General features: G+C 43.8%; 1 protein-coding gene across 7 annotated transcripts in view; it reads left to right on the plus strand.

Moving 5' to 3' along the window:
* Positions 1 to 17471, plus strand: part of LOC114938928 (uncharacterized) — an 85708-nt gene that overhangs the window by 62405 nt on the left and 5832 nt on the right. For 2 of the 7 annotated variants that reach the window (XM_029313085.1, XM_029313090.1), the window contains exons 1-4: positions 6981 to 7452; positions 9145 to 9923; positions 10065 to 10295; positions 14683 to 14808. In XM_029313085.1, coding sequence (XP_029168918.1) covers positions 9605 to 9923; positions 10065 to 10295; positions 14683 to 14808 — 676 coding nt within the window. In that variant the 5' untranslated portion in view covers positions 6981 to 7452; positions 9145 to 9604. Of the gene's footprint in view, positions 1 to 3676; positions 4576 to 6980; positions 7453 to 9144; positions 9924 to 10064; positions 10296 to 14682; positions 14809 to 17471 lie in introns of those variants that run through there. The other 5 variants (XM_029313089.1, XM_029313091.1, XM_029313087.1 and 2 more) reach the window with 3 other exon arrangements.

The following is a 17471-nucleotide window of genomic DNA, read 5'->3' on the forward strand; positions in this document are numbered from 1 at the left end:
ATCGCGCGCGAACAAAACACTGGACTCTCTCTGTCCCTCTTTCTCTCTCCCCCTTGCTTTTCCTCGCACCCTTTCGCGTTCCTCTCTTTCGGCTACCCTGCCGACGCGGTCCCGTTAATCGTCGTCCTCTCTTTCTCCACGCACGGTAGTCGCGCGGGTTTGTCGCTCGCGCTGTTACACGCGTGCTGGGGCCGAACGACAAAGTCGTACGTATACGGGTGACGTTAAAGCGGGACCATTGGCTCGGACCAGATTGCATCGGATGTACTCTTGGTCGGATTGTTGAGGTTTTGGGGTGTACCTGACCGCCGAATACGCGCGCCACGGCCGGTAATCCGCGGAGAAGTAGACCTTTCGCTATCGTTTAGATTTGGATAGTCTGACCATCGATAGCTTGGATTATCTGCCACAATCGTTTAGGCGTCATGAACTCTCGACGTGTTAAAGATGTATATGTCGATATTCCGTTTCGAGTTTGCGGAAGTTGCTTTTACCAGAATTCGTCGGCAAATACATAGTTTCGTTTAAAAAATGTTGGAGCTTGAAATGTTCAACTCGATAGAATTAAGAAGGAAAAAATACAGTTGAAAATTAAATATACAATTGACAATCCATAAATGATGTAAAGTTACACATCAAATGGTCCAACGATTCACCCACTTTGATTTATTTATTTTTTTTTTTTTTTTTTTTTTTACAAAATAGACTAATCGTCTTTCCAATATTTTAATAGTCGTATCGTAGTACGCTCAAAGTTTTGCTCTCGCATGTTTGATTGATTTGATGACAAGCGCAACCGGTAGCTTATCAGTTAACATCTCGACATGCGTACTTGTATGAACGGATAGATTATGCGTTTACCTGTTTATTAAAGCGATACGACCACCTCTTCTCGTAATGGCGCGTATATCTGATACGAGCCTCGTGTGTACAAATACTCGTATCAGGACGAGCGGAAAAGTGCCTCCGTGTCGCCATCTCTGTGCTTTGCTCTGAACAAGAGCGAGAGTCGTTTCCGTTCTATGCCGGGAATGCATTTTCCCGGGAAGATGCAAAAAATATTTATTTGTGTCAAATATTTAAAAAATCAAATAAAAAATAAAGACACGATCGATCATCATTAAACGCGTCATCATTGCTTACATCATTCTTACAAGATGCTAGTTGGCATTTAATTGACAGTACGTTAACATGAAATCTGACGAAAAATATATATCTTTCGTATATTTGTATGTGTATATATAAATAATAATAAATATAATTGATTAATTTTTGATATAAATAGAGACTAGGTGACGATATTTTGTACTTTGCATTTAGATTTAAACCGTGACGTTGAAATATTTTTCGCCAACAAATTTTATTATTGGTTTCTTTGAATTCGTGCGCGTAAATCTCTCGTTTCTAAGTCTTTTTATACGATAGCTTTCTGTTTCAAAGTTTTATTCATTAAACATACTACAATATCGTGCTCGCGTTTGTAAAGAATTGCGTATTTGTGTTCCGACGAACAACAACACCCTTTTCCTCTTTCATCTCCGCGCCCAGCTTTTAGTAACTACTTTTAGTTGCTCGAGAAGCCGTCTTCTTCTGCCACGTGTACACCACCCACCCCTACGGTTCTCTCGCTCGCTCTTGCGAAGTCTGCAACCATCCCCGCTGAAACCGCAAGCCTCCCCTCGCTCGCCTCTCACTCTCACACCACGTAACTACTAACCGTTCAGGAAATGTTTATTCTGGCCTTTTACGAAGTGTTCCAAAGGATTTTTGGATTTTGTTCGTTCCCGCAATCTGGAAGTCAATGACTTCCTCCGCGTTGAGCTCGGCGAATTTGTTTGATTCTTGTGTCTCTAGATTATTAAATTTTTCTTATTTGTCGTAAAATTGTTTCTGCAACTTCCCATTAATTCAGTCACATCTTTCGTTTTCACTGACATGTAAGTGTCAAAATGCTTTGAGAAATGTCATTTATAAAACGATCGAGAAGACAAAAATATATGAGAGGATTAAAATTTTTGCTTTCGAGTTTGCTCGCGATTTCTTTCCACGTTAGCAAGTATGAAGTTGTATCGGTGAAGCGTGTATATTTTAATATTTTATGAACGAGCTAAAAGCTGCGGCGTCTTCGAAAATGGGAGTTCTCCGACGATCTTAGCTTTTACAGAAAGAGGAGAACGTGGATGCCGCTAGTGGGCTGGTCAGGCCACAGAGCACCGCTCCTTGACTCTCGACTTACTTTTGCCATCTTGCCTCCGATTCTGCGGTTAAGCCCCACTTCGACCAGAAACCAGGGAAGCCGGCTTGTATCCGTCGGTTGCAAACCGGACTCGCAGATCGGGCATAATATATCTCAAGTGCATCCGATATTTTTTCCTCGCGCCGAACTAAGCTTCCGAATCGACATTTGCCTAATTATGTTAAATAATCAATTTTATTCGTGCCCTTTTAAAATTACTTTAAAATGTGAATATCATATAATATCAGCGTTAGCTTCGAGAAGAAACTTTTCCCTAGAAACATATTAATCGAATTAGTGCGTAATATTTTATGCGCAATGTGCATAACAGATGAATGCATATAATGAGATAGACACGAGACAGACTACGATTATTTAGATAGAAACGAAGCAAAGGTTGCCACTCGCAATTCGCTGGCATGGAATGCTATGTAATGTGATATTTTTCCTGTACCCAATGACCAGGAATCAATGTGACTATACATACATCATGCGTATGTGTTTATCGAACGTTGCTTTCGCCAAGCTTTCGATCAATGATGCATTTTCATTACGCGATATTCGGCTTTTCCGCGGAGTATCACACAGAAATAGAGAAATACTCGCGTTTTAGCAAGGTACGCAAATTATGTGCATCAACTATAGTTTATACGACATGTCTATCATTTTTCTTACCAGATTTTTGTCGGCTTTTATGCATAAGAGTGCAAATGCAATGTAACATTATTTAAATAACATGACGATATAATGTACATGTTAATAACTAGATACATAATATAATTTTGCACGAAATTGCTGATGACACACACATTCACACACAGCTGATTCTTTTATATTTTAATTATATGAGAAATATGCTCGATGTAACGATATACGATAATTATATATGTGGAAAAGATGAAATCCAATTGAAGAGAATAATTTTTTTTTCGAGAACGGAATTCTTCGAGCGCTCTGAAAAAATCGTAGAAAGACGTCGCGCGTTTTGTGTTTAAAAGTTATCGGCCCGTTTGAAGGCGACAAGAGGAGAATCAGCGGTAACGAGGGCGCGGAAAATCAGCCGCGTCCGGTCGGTGCAGCGCGCCAGCGGCCATAATAATAATTTTTACAAGCCCGCGTGTAATCAAGGCTGCGCGTTACACATGTTTCGTTCGTGGGCACCCCCTACCCACGGCACGTACGACCCCCCTCGTCGGCGTCGTAGGGGTGGCTGCGGTACGTAGTAGGGGCGGCCACACGCGAGAGGGAGCGAAGCGGAGAAGGGTTTCGGATGCCTCGTGGGGTGTTCGTGGATGGCAAGGAGAGGAGATCGACGGTGGAACCGAGACGGAATACAACTCGGGGCGGACGCGGCGCGTGGGTGAGAAAGGGGGATGTTGGCGGAGGGAGGACACGGAAGGGCGGGGAGGGAGGGAGGGCGGTGTGTAGTATTCACGCGGCACGGTTGCTGGTGCTGCTGCTGGTGCTGCTGTTGTTGCTGCTTCTGCTAGTGCCCCGGTCCGCTGTTCTTCGTGTATTGTTGTCCAATCGAGCGTACCGACGAACCGGTTTTTGAGCCGGGCCACGCGCGCCAATATCACATCGCTCGTATATACGGTATGGCATGAGCTTTTTTTTTTGTTTTGGTGGGCGGTCATTGAACAACGGGATGTTATTGGTCGATCGCCGTGACACATGTCCGCGTGTATTTCACGATCGAAGATCTGGTGAGAGATGCTGTTTATCGTGACGATTTTATCGACGATTCGTGTTATTTGCGTGTGGATCATAGACTATCGAATCCTCCATAGATCGCCGACAGTTCTAGATCCTCGGTTGATGTAGTTGTTTTTTTTTTTTTTTTTTTTTTTAAATCACAGATCGGCGAACGTGAAAGCGAGGTCCCTCGAACAGCTCGTTCGCGACACGTGTGGTGCATTAAATTTTTATTCGATGATATGTGAGCCGTTCGATTTATTTGATTGTCGTTTTCATAGTGCTCGAATAAATTAAACTTTTATACGATTATCTGATTCAGTTTCTAATAACGTACACGCGATAATTACTCGTTTTCTCTGTCACGTGTTTGCGCTTGGATTCGAAGATCGGTGTGGACAAGCAGTGTTACCATCGATTGATTGTGGTCTTCCTGTAAAACCCATCAAGCTTTGATGGGGTTGTCACGTGTCGGTGGGACGTTTGTGAGCTCGAGAGTCATCGAGGAACGAAGAGTATCGTGCTGGAATTGACTAGTCGAGATCTGCGGTGAATGATGGTTCTTTCGATCGATCGTGTTGACTCGTGTTCGAAAGATCGTATTCGATTTACGAAGAAAGCGGATTTTTCATTTCGGACATTGAGTGAGTACTTGATTAGATTGTTTTAGGAGATTACAATTAAACTTTAAACGTCTATATTAATAATATTAACGAAAATACTGCAACGTGATTGCCAAGAATTACTTTCTTTCATAGACTAAGAATTGTCTCATAATAAATCAATTAATTTATTATCACATATATATAGTGCGAGATTGTAGATAATATTCTTGTAAATGGAGACCCTTTTACTTTAATTCCTAAACACACGCATGAGACATTAGCAACTCGTGGCAACAATTATATTGATAGCGCGGCTCGTTAATTAACGTCCTTCAATGCGCCGCTATATCGGCTAGTATCCTACAGCGACGTGATTGTATGTCTATGAATAGAAACGCGCGGAACGATTGATTACCTCTTTTAATGGACAAGCAAATAATGAAACGTTGCAAATGCATAACATTAATCAGCTTAATTCGATGATTTATAAAAGTAGCAATTTACATATATATATATATATATATATATATATATATATATATATTACAAGTTGAAAAATATCCAAAATCTTAATCGAATAAAACAGATGAAATATTTGAAAGGAGGTTTTTATAGAAATATACACTATTACACGGTCCTTTTATATTATCGTCGCGGTATCAAATGAAAACTAGATCGCTCTCCGTTGAGCCGAGGTTTATGATAAAATGAGGGAGGGGAGAGATTCGCGATTTGGAGCGCGCGGGCAAAGAAATAGCGGTGGAATAACGGAGTACCTGGTTTGTGCCCTGCCCGGCAGTTGATCGGAGCGTGACGAGCGGTAATTGAATGTAGGTATGGCATTTGCATTGACAAGCTCCAACAGAGATAATTCGAATCTCGTCGAACGCAATGGTCCACACGGGCGTTAGGTCGTTTGTCAATACGACGGCGGCCGTCCAGTTTCCACGTTTCCAGCGGTATCGCGCTGTTTGTCACCGTCTCGTCGACGATCGTTCGCCGCTGAATACACCCAGCGCATACTTCTGTAGCGCGAACGCGTTTCGTTCGGTTCCGTTTTGCGAGCCGCACCGTACTGTCAAATACACGGTGTATCGGTCAAGGATTATTGCGGCCGCCGCTGAAATTGTTGTTCGATTTTCTTTGACGAAAAAAAAAGAAACGTTTAATGAAAGTTGTCGTTATTCGATTTTCATCTCTGTCGAATATATATTTTTTTTTTTAACTTAAACTTGCAAACTTTGAATAATTAGCTACTTTATTTTTTATCAATGAAAAAATTCGGAGAGTATATTGAGAAAAAAAAACAAGCGAAAGAAAAAGTTGAGATTTTTAAAAAGAAAAAAGATTAAAATGTTAAAAGTTGCACTTTTTGCTAATTGAAGAGAGGTTATAAAGATGTCGTTTCGCATAAGAGCGCTAAACCGACGCGAAAAAACCTTTTTGAATTTGTTGGTTTTATACAAGTGGATCCGCACATGTTCGTAGGACCTCGAGTGTTTGCCTGCCGGCAGATTCGCGACCGGTTGGATATCGTCAGGATATATTCGCGCAGGAAATGGGTAGTTCCATTGTTTGCATATTCGTACAAACAGTGCAACTGCGAGGATGCGCCCGGGACCTCTGTTTGATTTTCGAAAGTGAAGCTTCATTGTACGAGATACTGTTGTACGAGTGTTCCGATGCATATGAAACAACGATGCGTTTTGAGGAAAAAAACGCGCGAATCTGTCGATGGGAAGGAACGATCGATTCGGAGAGAGAGAGAGAGAGAGAGAGAGGGAGATTGTTGAAATCGAACAAATGATATTTTTTTACAAACTTTCGCGTATATATATATACGCCGATATTCGATCCCGGAAGTTCTCCCTCGCACGCAAATTCAACATTGGATTTGACGTGATTAATTCCGCGGAAACTTTTGCTCGTCGAGCCTAATTGGAAGTATCGAGATGTTGCAACGCAGATCGCACCGAGTTACGCACGCGAGAGAGAGAAAAATGTTCGCGCGCGCGTACAGGCCGTAACGTAGAAAACCGATCAAATCGGGGTTCGATAGATCGATCGAAGTCTCTCCCGGCTCCCCACCGATGTCCAGCACGCGAGCCATACCGCAAAAGGGTCGAGGGGAAAGAGAGCGCGCGAGAGAGCGAGAGTGCCGAGAGAAAGAGAGCCGACGTCGCGAGAGGGAGAGATCCAGTCCGGTGGGAGATAAAGCGATAAAGAGCGGCGTGCGCGCGAGAGAAAGAGGTTACGCGAGGCGGAATGAGGGACGAAAAGAGAGAGGGCGAGGAAGAGAGCGAGGGAGGGAGCGAGAGAGAGAGAGAGAGCCAGAATAGGGAAGGAAGATTGGAAGGAGTGGGGTGGCAGAGGGGTGTGAGAGAGGAGGAACCAGGAAAGGGGAAAGGGATGCTGCGTGTGTTGGCATGGACCAGTGCGTCAACGGCTGTTGCCTCACACGAACCGCCGAAATTATAGTTAGTGACCCCCCAACGGATACTTGAGAAATACACTCCCGACTACCGTTGCGCTATATCGAACTGCCACTTTCGCGTTGCTGTTCTCGCGGGGAACAAAGATGATTCGAGGGTGTCGCTAACGAACCGCCGAAGGGGTCCCTTCGGGATCGCCTAAGGGGGAATCATCGTAGAAACGTCCTTCGAACTCGGTCGAGAGCGATCTCGACGAGACGCGTTTCGAGGGACAAGATCATTCCCGATCGTTACCGATAGGCTTTTTGTTCGAGTGAAGTGTTTGATGAGACATTTGTCTCGTCTCGAACAAGACTTTGTACATCGAAGTGCGTGATTATGCGAGCATTTTTTGTGTCGATAATTAATGATATCGTGAATGATAAAGCTTGATCAGTAATCGATTGTCGCGTTAAATGGATAATCGAGAATTCTTGAAATGCGAGTAAGTGACAATTTTTGAAAAGGTTACATTATTAACGCTTATTTTCGAAAAACGAATATTTCTCTTTTGTGTGAAATATTTTTTGATATTGGTTGTTGAAGGCGAGAGGAAGAGTGGCAGATACATTTGTAACATACCAGATGATTTAATAAAAATAGTGCATAATGCAATTTACAATTATTTTTTGTAACAGTAGTCGTTACATTGACTCTTTGAAGGAATTCTTTTGCATTTTTTTTCAATTTTAAAAACGTTCTTTGGTTTCGCAGAACGTTTAAAGATTATATTGCTACGTATTCAATTTACTTTTTAATTATTTACAAAGCTTTCGAAATCATATAATGATATGACGTTAGTGTTATAATTCCACCGGAAGAGAAGTAAACAGAACGAGTTTCGTAAGAGATTTGAATGCGAAGTTAAGCGAGAATCTTAGCCGTCGCAAAGTCGTTCAGCGTTCTTACAAAAGAATCGATAGAAAACGAACTTCGATTATTATTATTATTTCTGTTCTTAAGAGTGCGGAAACATTCCGCATTATTCTCTTATACAATAGAATTTCAGTATTGGCTTTAGAGAAATGTTGAACATGCAGCAATTACTTTACATAACAGTACTTTAGATAATATATAGCGCATTGTGTGATTATCCCCACTTATTACCATTTTGAAATAATCAATTACAACATGTTTGTTACATACGATTAAATTATCGTGAAATTATTTCTAATACAAAGCTCTTCTCGCTCTTCTCGTGCGGCCGAATATGACGGACAAGAATGAAAAAAAAAAAAGAGAAAAAAGACAGTCACTGGGGATTATCGATTAGCACGTTTACCGTGTAATAATCATATTCATAGTCACGTATATTTAACTTTAATTGTGTCTTCGTCTTATTATGAATTTGATATCGGCCGGCTCGCGATTTTCGAGTCGCGAGTCCGTCATTGACAGGAAGCAACGTAGTAAACGTAGCCACGTGCAGTTTGACACGCGGTCGTACGTGCGTAGGGGTTGGGCATTCGTGTGGGGGGTGCCTACCGTCGGGTGTTCTTTTTCCCCTATTTTTTCCGTCCCCACCATCGAGCCGGTCTGCCCCTCCTGAAACCACCTGGATCCGGCGTGTCAGCCCCGGTGACGTGCGCAAAAATTACTGAATGAACGGTGACGTCACGAGCCAGCCGCGTGAAAAGTGTGCGAGCCGTTCCTGTTCGTGTCAACCGTTTTCACCCTCTTTCGTTACTCTTCGCGCGTTTACCCGCCGTTCAACCACCGCCGCCCGCTTTTTCGCTTTTCCGTTCCCGAGTCGGTGTCGTGTCGTCGCGAGAGTTCGGACACAACTCGGTTAAAGGGTCCCGGTCGTGAGATAACGGCACGTAGAAGATTATTAAATGGATTAAGGGTGGTTAGAATACCCCCGCTTGATCAGCGACGGCCGCGAGGGTGCAATCGCATGGCGAGAATTTGTTTTGTCAAATCAGGCTTTTGCTTGTTTAATAATCTAGATTCTTGACAATATTCAATGCGTATTAAATTTGTCATCAAATTTTAGCATAAGAATATCAAGTTTTCAATAAAAATATATTTAATATATTAGCTATGAATAAATAATTGTATTAATTTTAGCACAGAAAGAAGACAGGGTAAAGTAACAGCGTTCTTGAAACATCGTTTTTTCTTTTTTCTGTTACAGATGTAGCTGCGGTTTGAAAGATGGAATATTGAAAAAGATTAAAATTATCTTGACTCTCATCTCGTAAAAAAAAATTTCAATTTCCAAGATTAATATTACACCAAGCAAAAGAAGTGATCCCTCGATTCTCGTCATAAAAGTGTTAAGAATAAACAAGTCCACTGTCAGATTTGCACGACGATGCACAACTCTATGGAGAAATTTGAAGAGAATTCTCACGTCGCGTTCAACATTTATCTCGGCGCCAACATTCGAGAGAAGAGCTATTAAAATTAACGACATCTCGTGAGCCACGCTTGCTTCCGAATTTTGAGAAGGATCTTAAACTTCCGCGAAGGAGATATCAAGCCGTTAAGCTTGATCCGAAAGATTATGCGCTCTTGAAAGATGCTCGCGAGACGCTTTCGGCTCAGCGGGTGAACCGAATGGAAGGATGTTTCATCCGGTGTTCTGACTGCCTATGGATATATTCAGCCGTTGCAACGGCGGCGGCAGCGGAAGCACGGTAGCCGGAAGCGGTGTTGGCTCGGTGAGGACGTCCAGCAACGAGTCCGCCGGTGGTGGTAGTAGTGGCACGTCGAGCGGTACCAGCGAGAGCGGCAGCAGCGCGAGTGGCAGGATGCAGTTGACAGGAGCCTCAGCTCCTGGTGCGGCGGCCTCGCCAGAGTCGGGCGTCTCTCCGTTGACCGACGCCTACACCAAGATGACTAGCGATATCCTCGCCGAAAGAACTCTGGGCGACTTCGTCAGCGAACATCCCGGCGAGCTGGTTCGAACAGGTAATTTGAGTAGAGAGATTATCGATAAATTGCAACGTATACGCGAAAAAAGAATTTTTTCAAATCGTGGAAAAATTTATACAAAGTTTACACGCGACAGCCATTTTGCTAATTGAATGGTACTGATATTTTGATCGACAGGCTCGCCGCATTTGGTTTGCACCGTCTTGCCGGCGCACTGGAGGTCCAACAAGACTCTTCCGGTGGCTTTCAAGGTCGTAGCTCTCGGCGATGTAGGCGACGGTACTCTCGTGACCGTTCGTGCTGGTAACGATGAGAATTGCTGCGCCGAGCTCAGAAATTCGACGGCTCTAATGAAGAATCAAGTCGCCAAGTTTAACGACCTGAGGTTCGTCGGCCGAAGCGGAAGAGGTGAGTCATTTTTTTCGTCACTTTTCTTGAAATTTCATCGAACGTGAGGAGAGATCTGTGTCGCCGTTTGCCAAACCTTACAATGAATGAAAATTGTAACAAAGAGAAGGTGATGAAAGTGTCGGTGATACTTCTTCTCTCCCTTTTGCCCTACTTTCCTCCTTTCCATTCATAAAATTGCAAAGTTCTTCAGTCTTTGCTTAGAGCGTGTCGCCCTTCGTCTTTTATGCCGGAAGAAAATGTCGGAGGGGTGAAAGATGACGTTAGAAACCCCTTCAAAGAATTCGGTGTATGCCGCGTAGTAAGGGTAGGTCGCGGTCGTCTTGAGACAACCCTCGTTTTTCCTCGGCCCTTCGGAGGAAAAGTCTTGCGTCTCTGCTCGATTCAGGGGGTTGGCTCTTCGAGCGGGCGGGGGTGGATCCGAGAAGATCGCTTGGGGTGGGTAATGGCTTTTATTTGTCGGCATCACCGTGCGACCTTCTTCTCTCGTTTTGCCGCCCAGTCTCTCGTCGAGAAAAGGGCGAATTGAGAGGGACGGAGCACGGAGCGTCGCTCGAAGAAGCCGGCGAGAGAAGCACAGGGACGGGTGATATTAATTGAGGTTTCAGTAGAGTTTTAATTAACGTTATTAGAGCCGGTATTTCGTCTAACTGCGTCTTTTGAACTCTCGCGCCACAGTTCTGGATTAACTTAAAGTATCTGCGTGTGCATCCGACCTACTTCTAACGATTTCGATAAAGTTGTTTGACTTATATAATTTATCACGGCGAGTTGTGATTTATAGTTTTACACAGTTGCATTAATTTTTTATCGAAATTGATATTAAAAGTTAACTAACGCGAGAAACAGCTCACGCGAGAAAAAGTATGGCTTGCTGATGATAAATTTGTTACGACTAATGATATGATATTTAGTGTATTATAGTCATATTTTCGTATCGTATTGATAAGGGAAGTCTAATCGCCTGAGAATCGGGAAACTCGCAAATTCTCTAGTTAGGAAGCGGGAAACTCCTTCCCCCAAGTTCACGGGAACGCGTCAGTCATTTGTCTGGGATTAGCTCTCAATTGTTTTCGCCGAGCGCGGAATTAACATAAGCTAGGATGAAGAATGTAAGAGAAGTGTCTCTCTCTCTCGTCAGGATTCCTAACGGTTTCCTGGCTCCTTGAATATTCCCTGGAAACCGATGTGCGCCCGGGAATTCTTAATGATCTTCTCGTTTGTCGAGCGTGGAAATATTCGCACGTACGGATTCGCGAGCACAGAATTTTGTCCTTTCGATTCGAAGAAAGATTAGAAATTCCTTTCATGTAACTGCGTTCTTTATTGCTTCGCTTGTTTAATTAAATAATATTTGTAACATAAAAAAATTTAATATTTAAAAAATAATAAATTATATGCATTTATCTTTCAATCTGTAAAAAGAAACGTTACATTTTAATATTATTACTATTGCGATAAACGTAAACGGATCGTTAAACGTATAGCGTCCCGACGCCACGCTTTTGTCTTCGCCTAAAACCGCTTTTAGTCCGGACAAGATTGAGCGTACTGCCACGATAGTCGAGAGCTTTGCAATATCGATGATAAGCCGTAACCCCCTTCCCGCACGTTCGACCGTAATGCCTGCTCCATCACTGCAAAGTCTACCCTGAAGGTACTGGATTGTTTCCACCCTTCGGCCCTAAGCCCTTTAACGAGATAGATCATTTGCGCGCTTATAGTTCCAACCCGTAGCGGACGAGGTATCCTTCGACTTTGCTATGCCGTGAATAAACTTCGTCACGCGAACGTCGCCAATCTTACCAAGTTGCTTTAATTCTACAACACACTTTCTCTTAAACCTATATTAATCATTGTACTTGTAATGCACAACGCGAACAAGGGAGGAGAGTGTGTGACAAAATTCAGTAACTATCGAAAATCAAAAAAAATTTATTGTCGTTCTACTTTTAGTAAATGGAGATAAATTGACGAGAGGGAGAGAGAGAGAAAGTAGATCTGTAATAATTTTCAATAACATTTATAGATTAAAAATTGTTCACACTCTTTTAAAAAAATGTATATCTTTTGAAGGAAAATGTGCGTGTATACGCAATGTTTAATTTAAACACAAATATTTGAATAATTCTCACTGATTCTCGCGCGAGTGTAATAAAAATTTATGAAATGCATCGAATCGGTGAAACGCATTCACTCGGGAAGTGTTGATTTATCGGCCGCAGAGCACGAGGCTCGTTTCATTTCGAAAAGAAAAACGTGGCAGTCACTCGCGGTGACGGCCGCAGTTCCTGGCCGTAATCAATTCGTTATCAGACTGCAATTGCGCATTTGCGTTTCGTTCGGGGAAAACTGAAATTAATTAATTGGCCCGACACAGTACACCGACAGTAGCGGTACATAATATCGGGACACGTGTACCGGCACAGACGTATAGTTTCACATACGCTTGCCGAGGACAGAGATATGCTAACGAGCATAATCAGCGAATGGCTCGGGGACGGGGTTTCTCCAACGTTCCATTTTCCTCAATTTACAACTCGACGATCATCGTGTAATTCTTTTCGAGATATTTCGAAAATTATATCTCGACGCGCGTTAATGCCATTACATCACGCACATGCGAACAATTATTATCAGAGAGCGAGTGTATGTCTCTAACAGAGGCAGCCGTCGAAGCGAGAACGCCGAGTTACGTAACAAGCTTGGATGAGTTAACAACAGGGCGAGCCTTCAAAAGGTACGTGTAAGAGGACGGCGAGCTTGATCGCGATCTTTAATGGCTGCAACGGCGACTGGCACCGAGGGTGATACCCGCGCTTATATCTATCTACCTAACCGGAATCATGGCAGTAGAGGTGAAAAGACTGGTTGGCAGGGCAAAAGCACGGCGCAAGAGAGAGAGAGAGAGAGAGAATGGCGTGACTCGTAGCTGAAATGGGGAATCCCCGCTGGAAAACGAAAGGCTCGCGTGGCGAACCGCCGTGTGGCCACGCTCGACACTCGCCATTATTTCTCCGCGATGTTTCTACCTCGCTTCCGCGCACTCTCATTTTTTTTCTTGTCTCGCCATCGATCATCTTACGTCGTGTACCCGCGACGGTACTTTGCCGTCTTCTTCTTCGTCTCGTGATGCCGACTCGTGGGAGGGTCCGACGAGGTGAACTTTGCTACCCGATCGATTATCGCCATTTTCGCAATTCGCACGAACACGTGTCTAATGGATCCGATAGAAAAATACGGTAATGGCCGCGCTCGAAAGGAGTAACGCGAGCGTTACAACACATTAGCGGGAAGGACTTCGTTTAGGAGCGGATATAAATAACATAATGTGTTATCCTTTATATATTGTAAACCGTTGGCGCGGGATAAAAGCGGCCCTACCTTTGCCGCATTATCGTATCTAATTTCAAGAAAACACATTTTGTGTCGAATATATATATATATATATATCCGTCGCGTGCGCGCGGCACACGCGATATATATGGGTTAGTAAGTAAGATAATCATTACATTACATTTCCGTCGCGTGAGAGATACGCAAAGTTGTACCGGTGTCGTATAAACGCGTCATGCAAATGCACCGTGAAAAAATTCAACGACATAAAGAAAAAAAAAACGCGCGTGTCCCGCTCGGGTCGGTGTCCGGGTACCGGATGTACGGTGATGAAAAAGAGAGAGGGTTAAAATTGCGGTGAACCTCCATTCGCGCGCAATTTTTTTTCCCCGTTGCGGCGACTTTTCGCATCGAGGAGACGTTACCCGCATTTTCGCGCGCTTTTGCTTTCGCGCTTGTTGCCGAATCGATCGCGCGAGCGGGGGACAGCTTTTCGCGGTGGAGTTTCGGCGCGTTCGCGGGATGAAATTGCGGTGGACCGTTGCACGCGCAACGAGGGGCTCGCTCCCACCCCTTTCCCCTTCTACCCCTTTGCTTTTTCCATGACATTATGTCGCGCGTAACCGAGGCTTTTTAACGAGAAGCCCTTTTCCCCTGTCGTCCGATTCTCTGTTCCCTTAACTCGGCCGCTCTGGCTGGCCACCGTCACCGTCGACGACGCCCTCGATACATTACCGACGTGTAATTCGGTTACCACGGAGTTTCGCCCGGCTAACCGCGTTTGCGAACTTTCGACGTCGGTTGAATAGGCGCGTCCGTGAATCGACGCGGTACCGAGAAATCGCTAAAAACGCGCATCTGACGTTGTGAAAGTTGAGTTAATTCTCTTTCTCCTCCGCGAGCATTCCCACATTTTGCGCATTGCGATGCGTGAGAAATTAAGATCGCGGGTTTGCCAACGAGAGAATTTGCCAGATAATAAATTTGACAAACCGATATATGTACTTCGATGAATCGCGTTAACGCGTGAAATATATGTTGCGTGTTTCAGGCAAGAGCTTTACGTTGACGATAACAGTGTCGACGACGCCACCTCAAGTCGCTACCTACACCAAGGCGATTAAAGTGACAGTGGACGGGCCGCGCGAGCCGCGATCCAAGACCAGTGAGTATCACTGTAAGCATTGCTATTCTTATATATATTTATTATTATACACTTTTTTCGCGGTTTACCTCCTCTACTGTCGCGTATATTCCTCCGCGTCGTTCTCGAGACTTTCGCGATTCGCAGATTCGAGCGAAATATGTATATTTATATTTATATATATATATATCTGCGAAGCCCAAGCTGCCGAGAAATCTCTCGAAACGATGGTAATGCTTAACGAACGAGCGGCATGATACCGGAGGCAGTAAAAGCCGCAAGTTCGAAATGGCCTCAATGTGCGGCTTTGTACTGGTCGTACGTTACCTCGGAGGCTAAGTTTCGCGCAATTGCCATTATTTATAACCAGCGGAACACCGGGCCTCCGCCATAACATTGACAAAGAACTGGCCGGGCGTTGCCCGCGGAGATGCGTGCGTCGTGTATATTTGTATGTATACATGTGTGTGTGTGTCTGTATCGCGGCGCTTTAGCCAAAACGCGGGGCAACGCCTACAAACTTGGCGGATATCCGATCGCGAGAACTCCTCCGCGAGCACCTACTGCCGAGACATACAATTACCGAGGATCCTCCATCCGTTATTTCGGTAGGTCGCATAGTCGACGCTCTGTCTGCAGGGGTTCCACCGTAGGCGCGAAGAGGAAACGCCTCTCATTCTCCGTTTGTTACCTACCTACCGCGTAACCTTACCACACAATGCATTGTACGCTTTTGAAATTTATTTCCAGACATGCCAATTTGTTTTGGGGAGGGGGGACACGAACCAGTTCTTTAAGAGAGTTTTGGTCTAAGGTAGGTTCTGTAACAAAGAGAGAAAAAAAAACATTTAAGGATTTACTTATATCGATCCCGCAATAAAAAGGCGTTAAAGAATTTTTCAGGTAGTCTGATTTTTTGTTTTCGAGTTTACTCAAAATTAATGGTGTAGCTTTATTAGGCTTTTAGTTGCGTTATTTTATTGCGACGCGAGACAGAATTCCGTTTTCATGTTTGCCGCCTCGGCTTAGTTAGATATTAGAGAGCGTCGTAATGTCGTCTGCGAAGGCGTACCAAAAATATCTGATAGCTTTAATATATCGAGGCGGTCTCTGGGTAGCACGGAGCATAAGTTTGGTACCTTGGGAAATTGCGACCACATCCGCCGGCTTGGCCGCATCTGCGGACCACCCACGAAACTTCCGTCATAAATCCAAAATATGAAAACGCGAAATTTCGGTGTACCGCCCGGAGACGCGCATCCAAGCAAAATACTAACGTGTAACGCGCTTCAGAGAGAGGGACAATTTCTCTTACGATATTAATGCTGCTTACTATCCGTTATCTCTCGTTCGCGAATTAAAAAAACGAAATATATTATTACAAGTGGAGCGCGATTTGTGCGAATATTATGAGAATCGTGCTTTTTTAACATATCGATAATTAATTTCAGGTTGAAATTAAAATGTTTTGCTTTGGTCTGACAATGAGAATACGTGTTAGAAAAAGCATTTTTAAAGCGAACACCGGATATGAATTTTTAGTCGTCGTTAAGGATAGCGTAAGAACGTCGGAAATAAGCGTTCGTCAAGTCGGCGCTTTGAATCTACTATGAAAACAAACATTTACCGAATCAGGGTAATGGTGCGACAATTTCAAGGATGGCGGCGCGAGATGAAAAGACTTCTTCCTGGGTGGTCCGCGTGAACTTTTTCCGCAGCCGCGATTCACGTGCCTCGTTTCGTGTTTGTGTGAACATCTATATAAGGGTTTTTTAACTATTATATATTTTCATGAATAACACATTTACTTTTGTATTTCATTTATCGAATTGTGTAATAATTTTTAAAAGATGCAAAACATATATGAGATGTGTACTATATTATATTTTTTTCTTTTTTTTTATAATTAATTATATAATTCAATAAATTATTTATAAAAATAACGTAAAATATATTTCAAGATTACTATAAATAAAAACTATATATATACAAATATAGACAACGTGCTTAAATGAAATTGCTATTCATGTGTATGAGCAAATATGCATCCAGAGTAATGCTACAAATTGTGCATTCGTGCATCCGAAGATCGAACGCGGAAACGAACGAATAAACCTTATCTAAGATAACACCGGGTGAATGCTTCCGCGCGAAGGGTTGTAATTAATTAAACAAGCAATTCATTACACATTCTACCCTCGTCTGGTAGCCGAAGGTGGTCGCCGCCGCCGCGGAAAGGCTGCGGGGTCCAAGGAAATTGATTGAGGGAGATTCAACCCGGGGTTCCGGATACTCCTCGCGAATGAGACTCGCCCGTTTGGGATCCGAAGGTTCGCGGATGTGCGCGCATCTTCGAACGAATGGAGAAACGGGTTGAATCGGCGACGATGGGAAAGATCGAAAATGAGCAGCGTCGCGCTCAGCATCCGTCTGGAGAGTGGAGCCGATTTCGGGACGCGGCTTGCGCGGGAGGTGGGGGAGGGGGCGCGGGGATTGCCGACGGGACGAAATGAGGATCTGTCGTTGCCAGCTGCTAACTCTCGAGAAATTCCCTGGCAGTCACGGCGCGCAAAGAGGGTGTCCAATGAAATCGATAGCCGCGACTTGCCGAGAACTTACAACTTTGTCCAATCCGCCGCCGGATTGCCTTCTAATCCGCGAAAGAATAAATCGAAAGCTATCGTCAAAGTCTATTG

This window comes from Nylanderia fulva, unplaced genomic scaffold, assembly GCF_048542155.1.
Source record: "Nylanderia fulva isolate GAGA-0341 unplaced genomic scaffold, ASM4854215v1 Scaffold26, whole genome shotgun sequence".
In the NCBI taxonomy this organism is placed as follows: domain Eukaryota; kingdom Metazoa; phylum Arthropoda; class Insecta; order Hymenoptera; family Formicidae; genus Nylanderia; species Nylanderia fulva.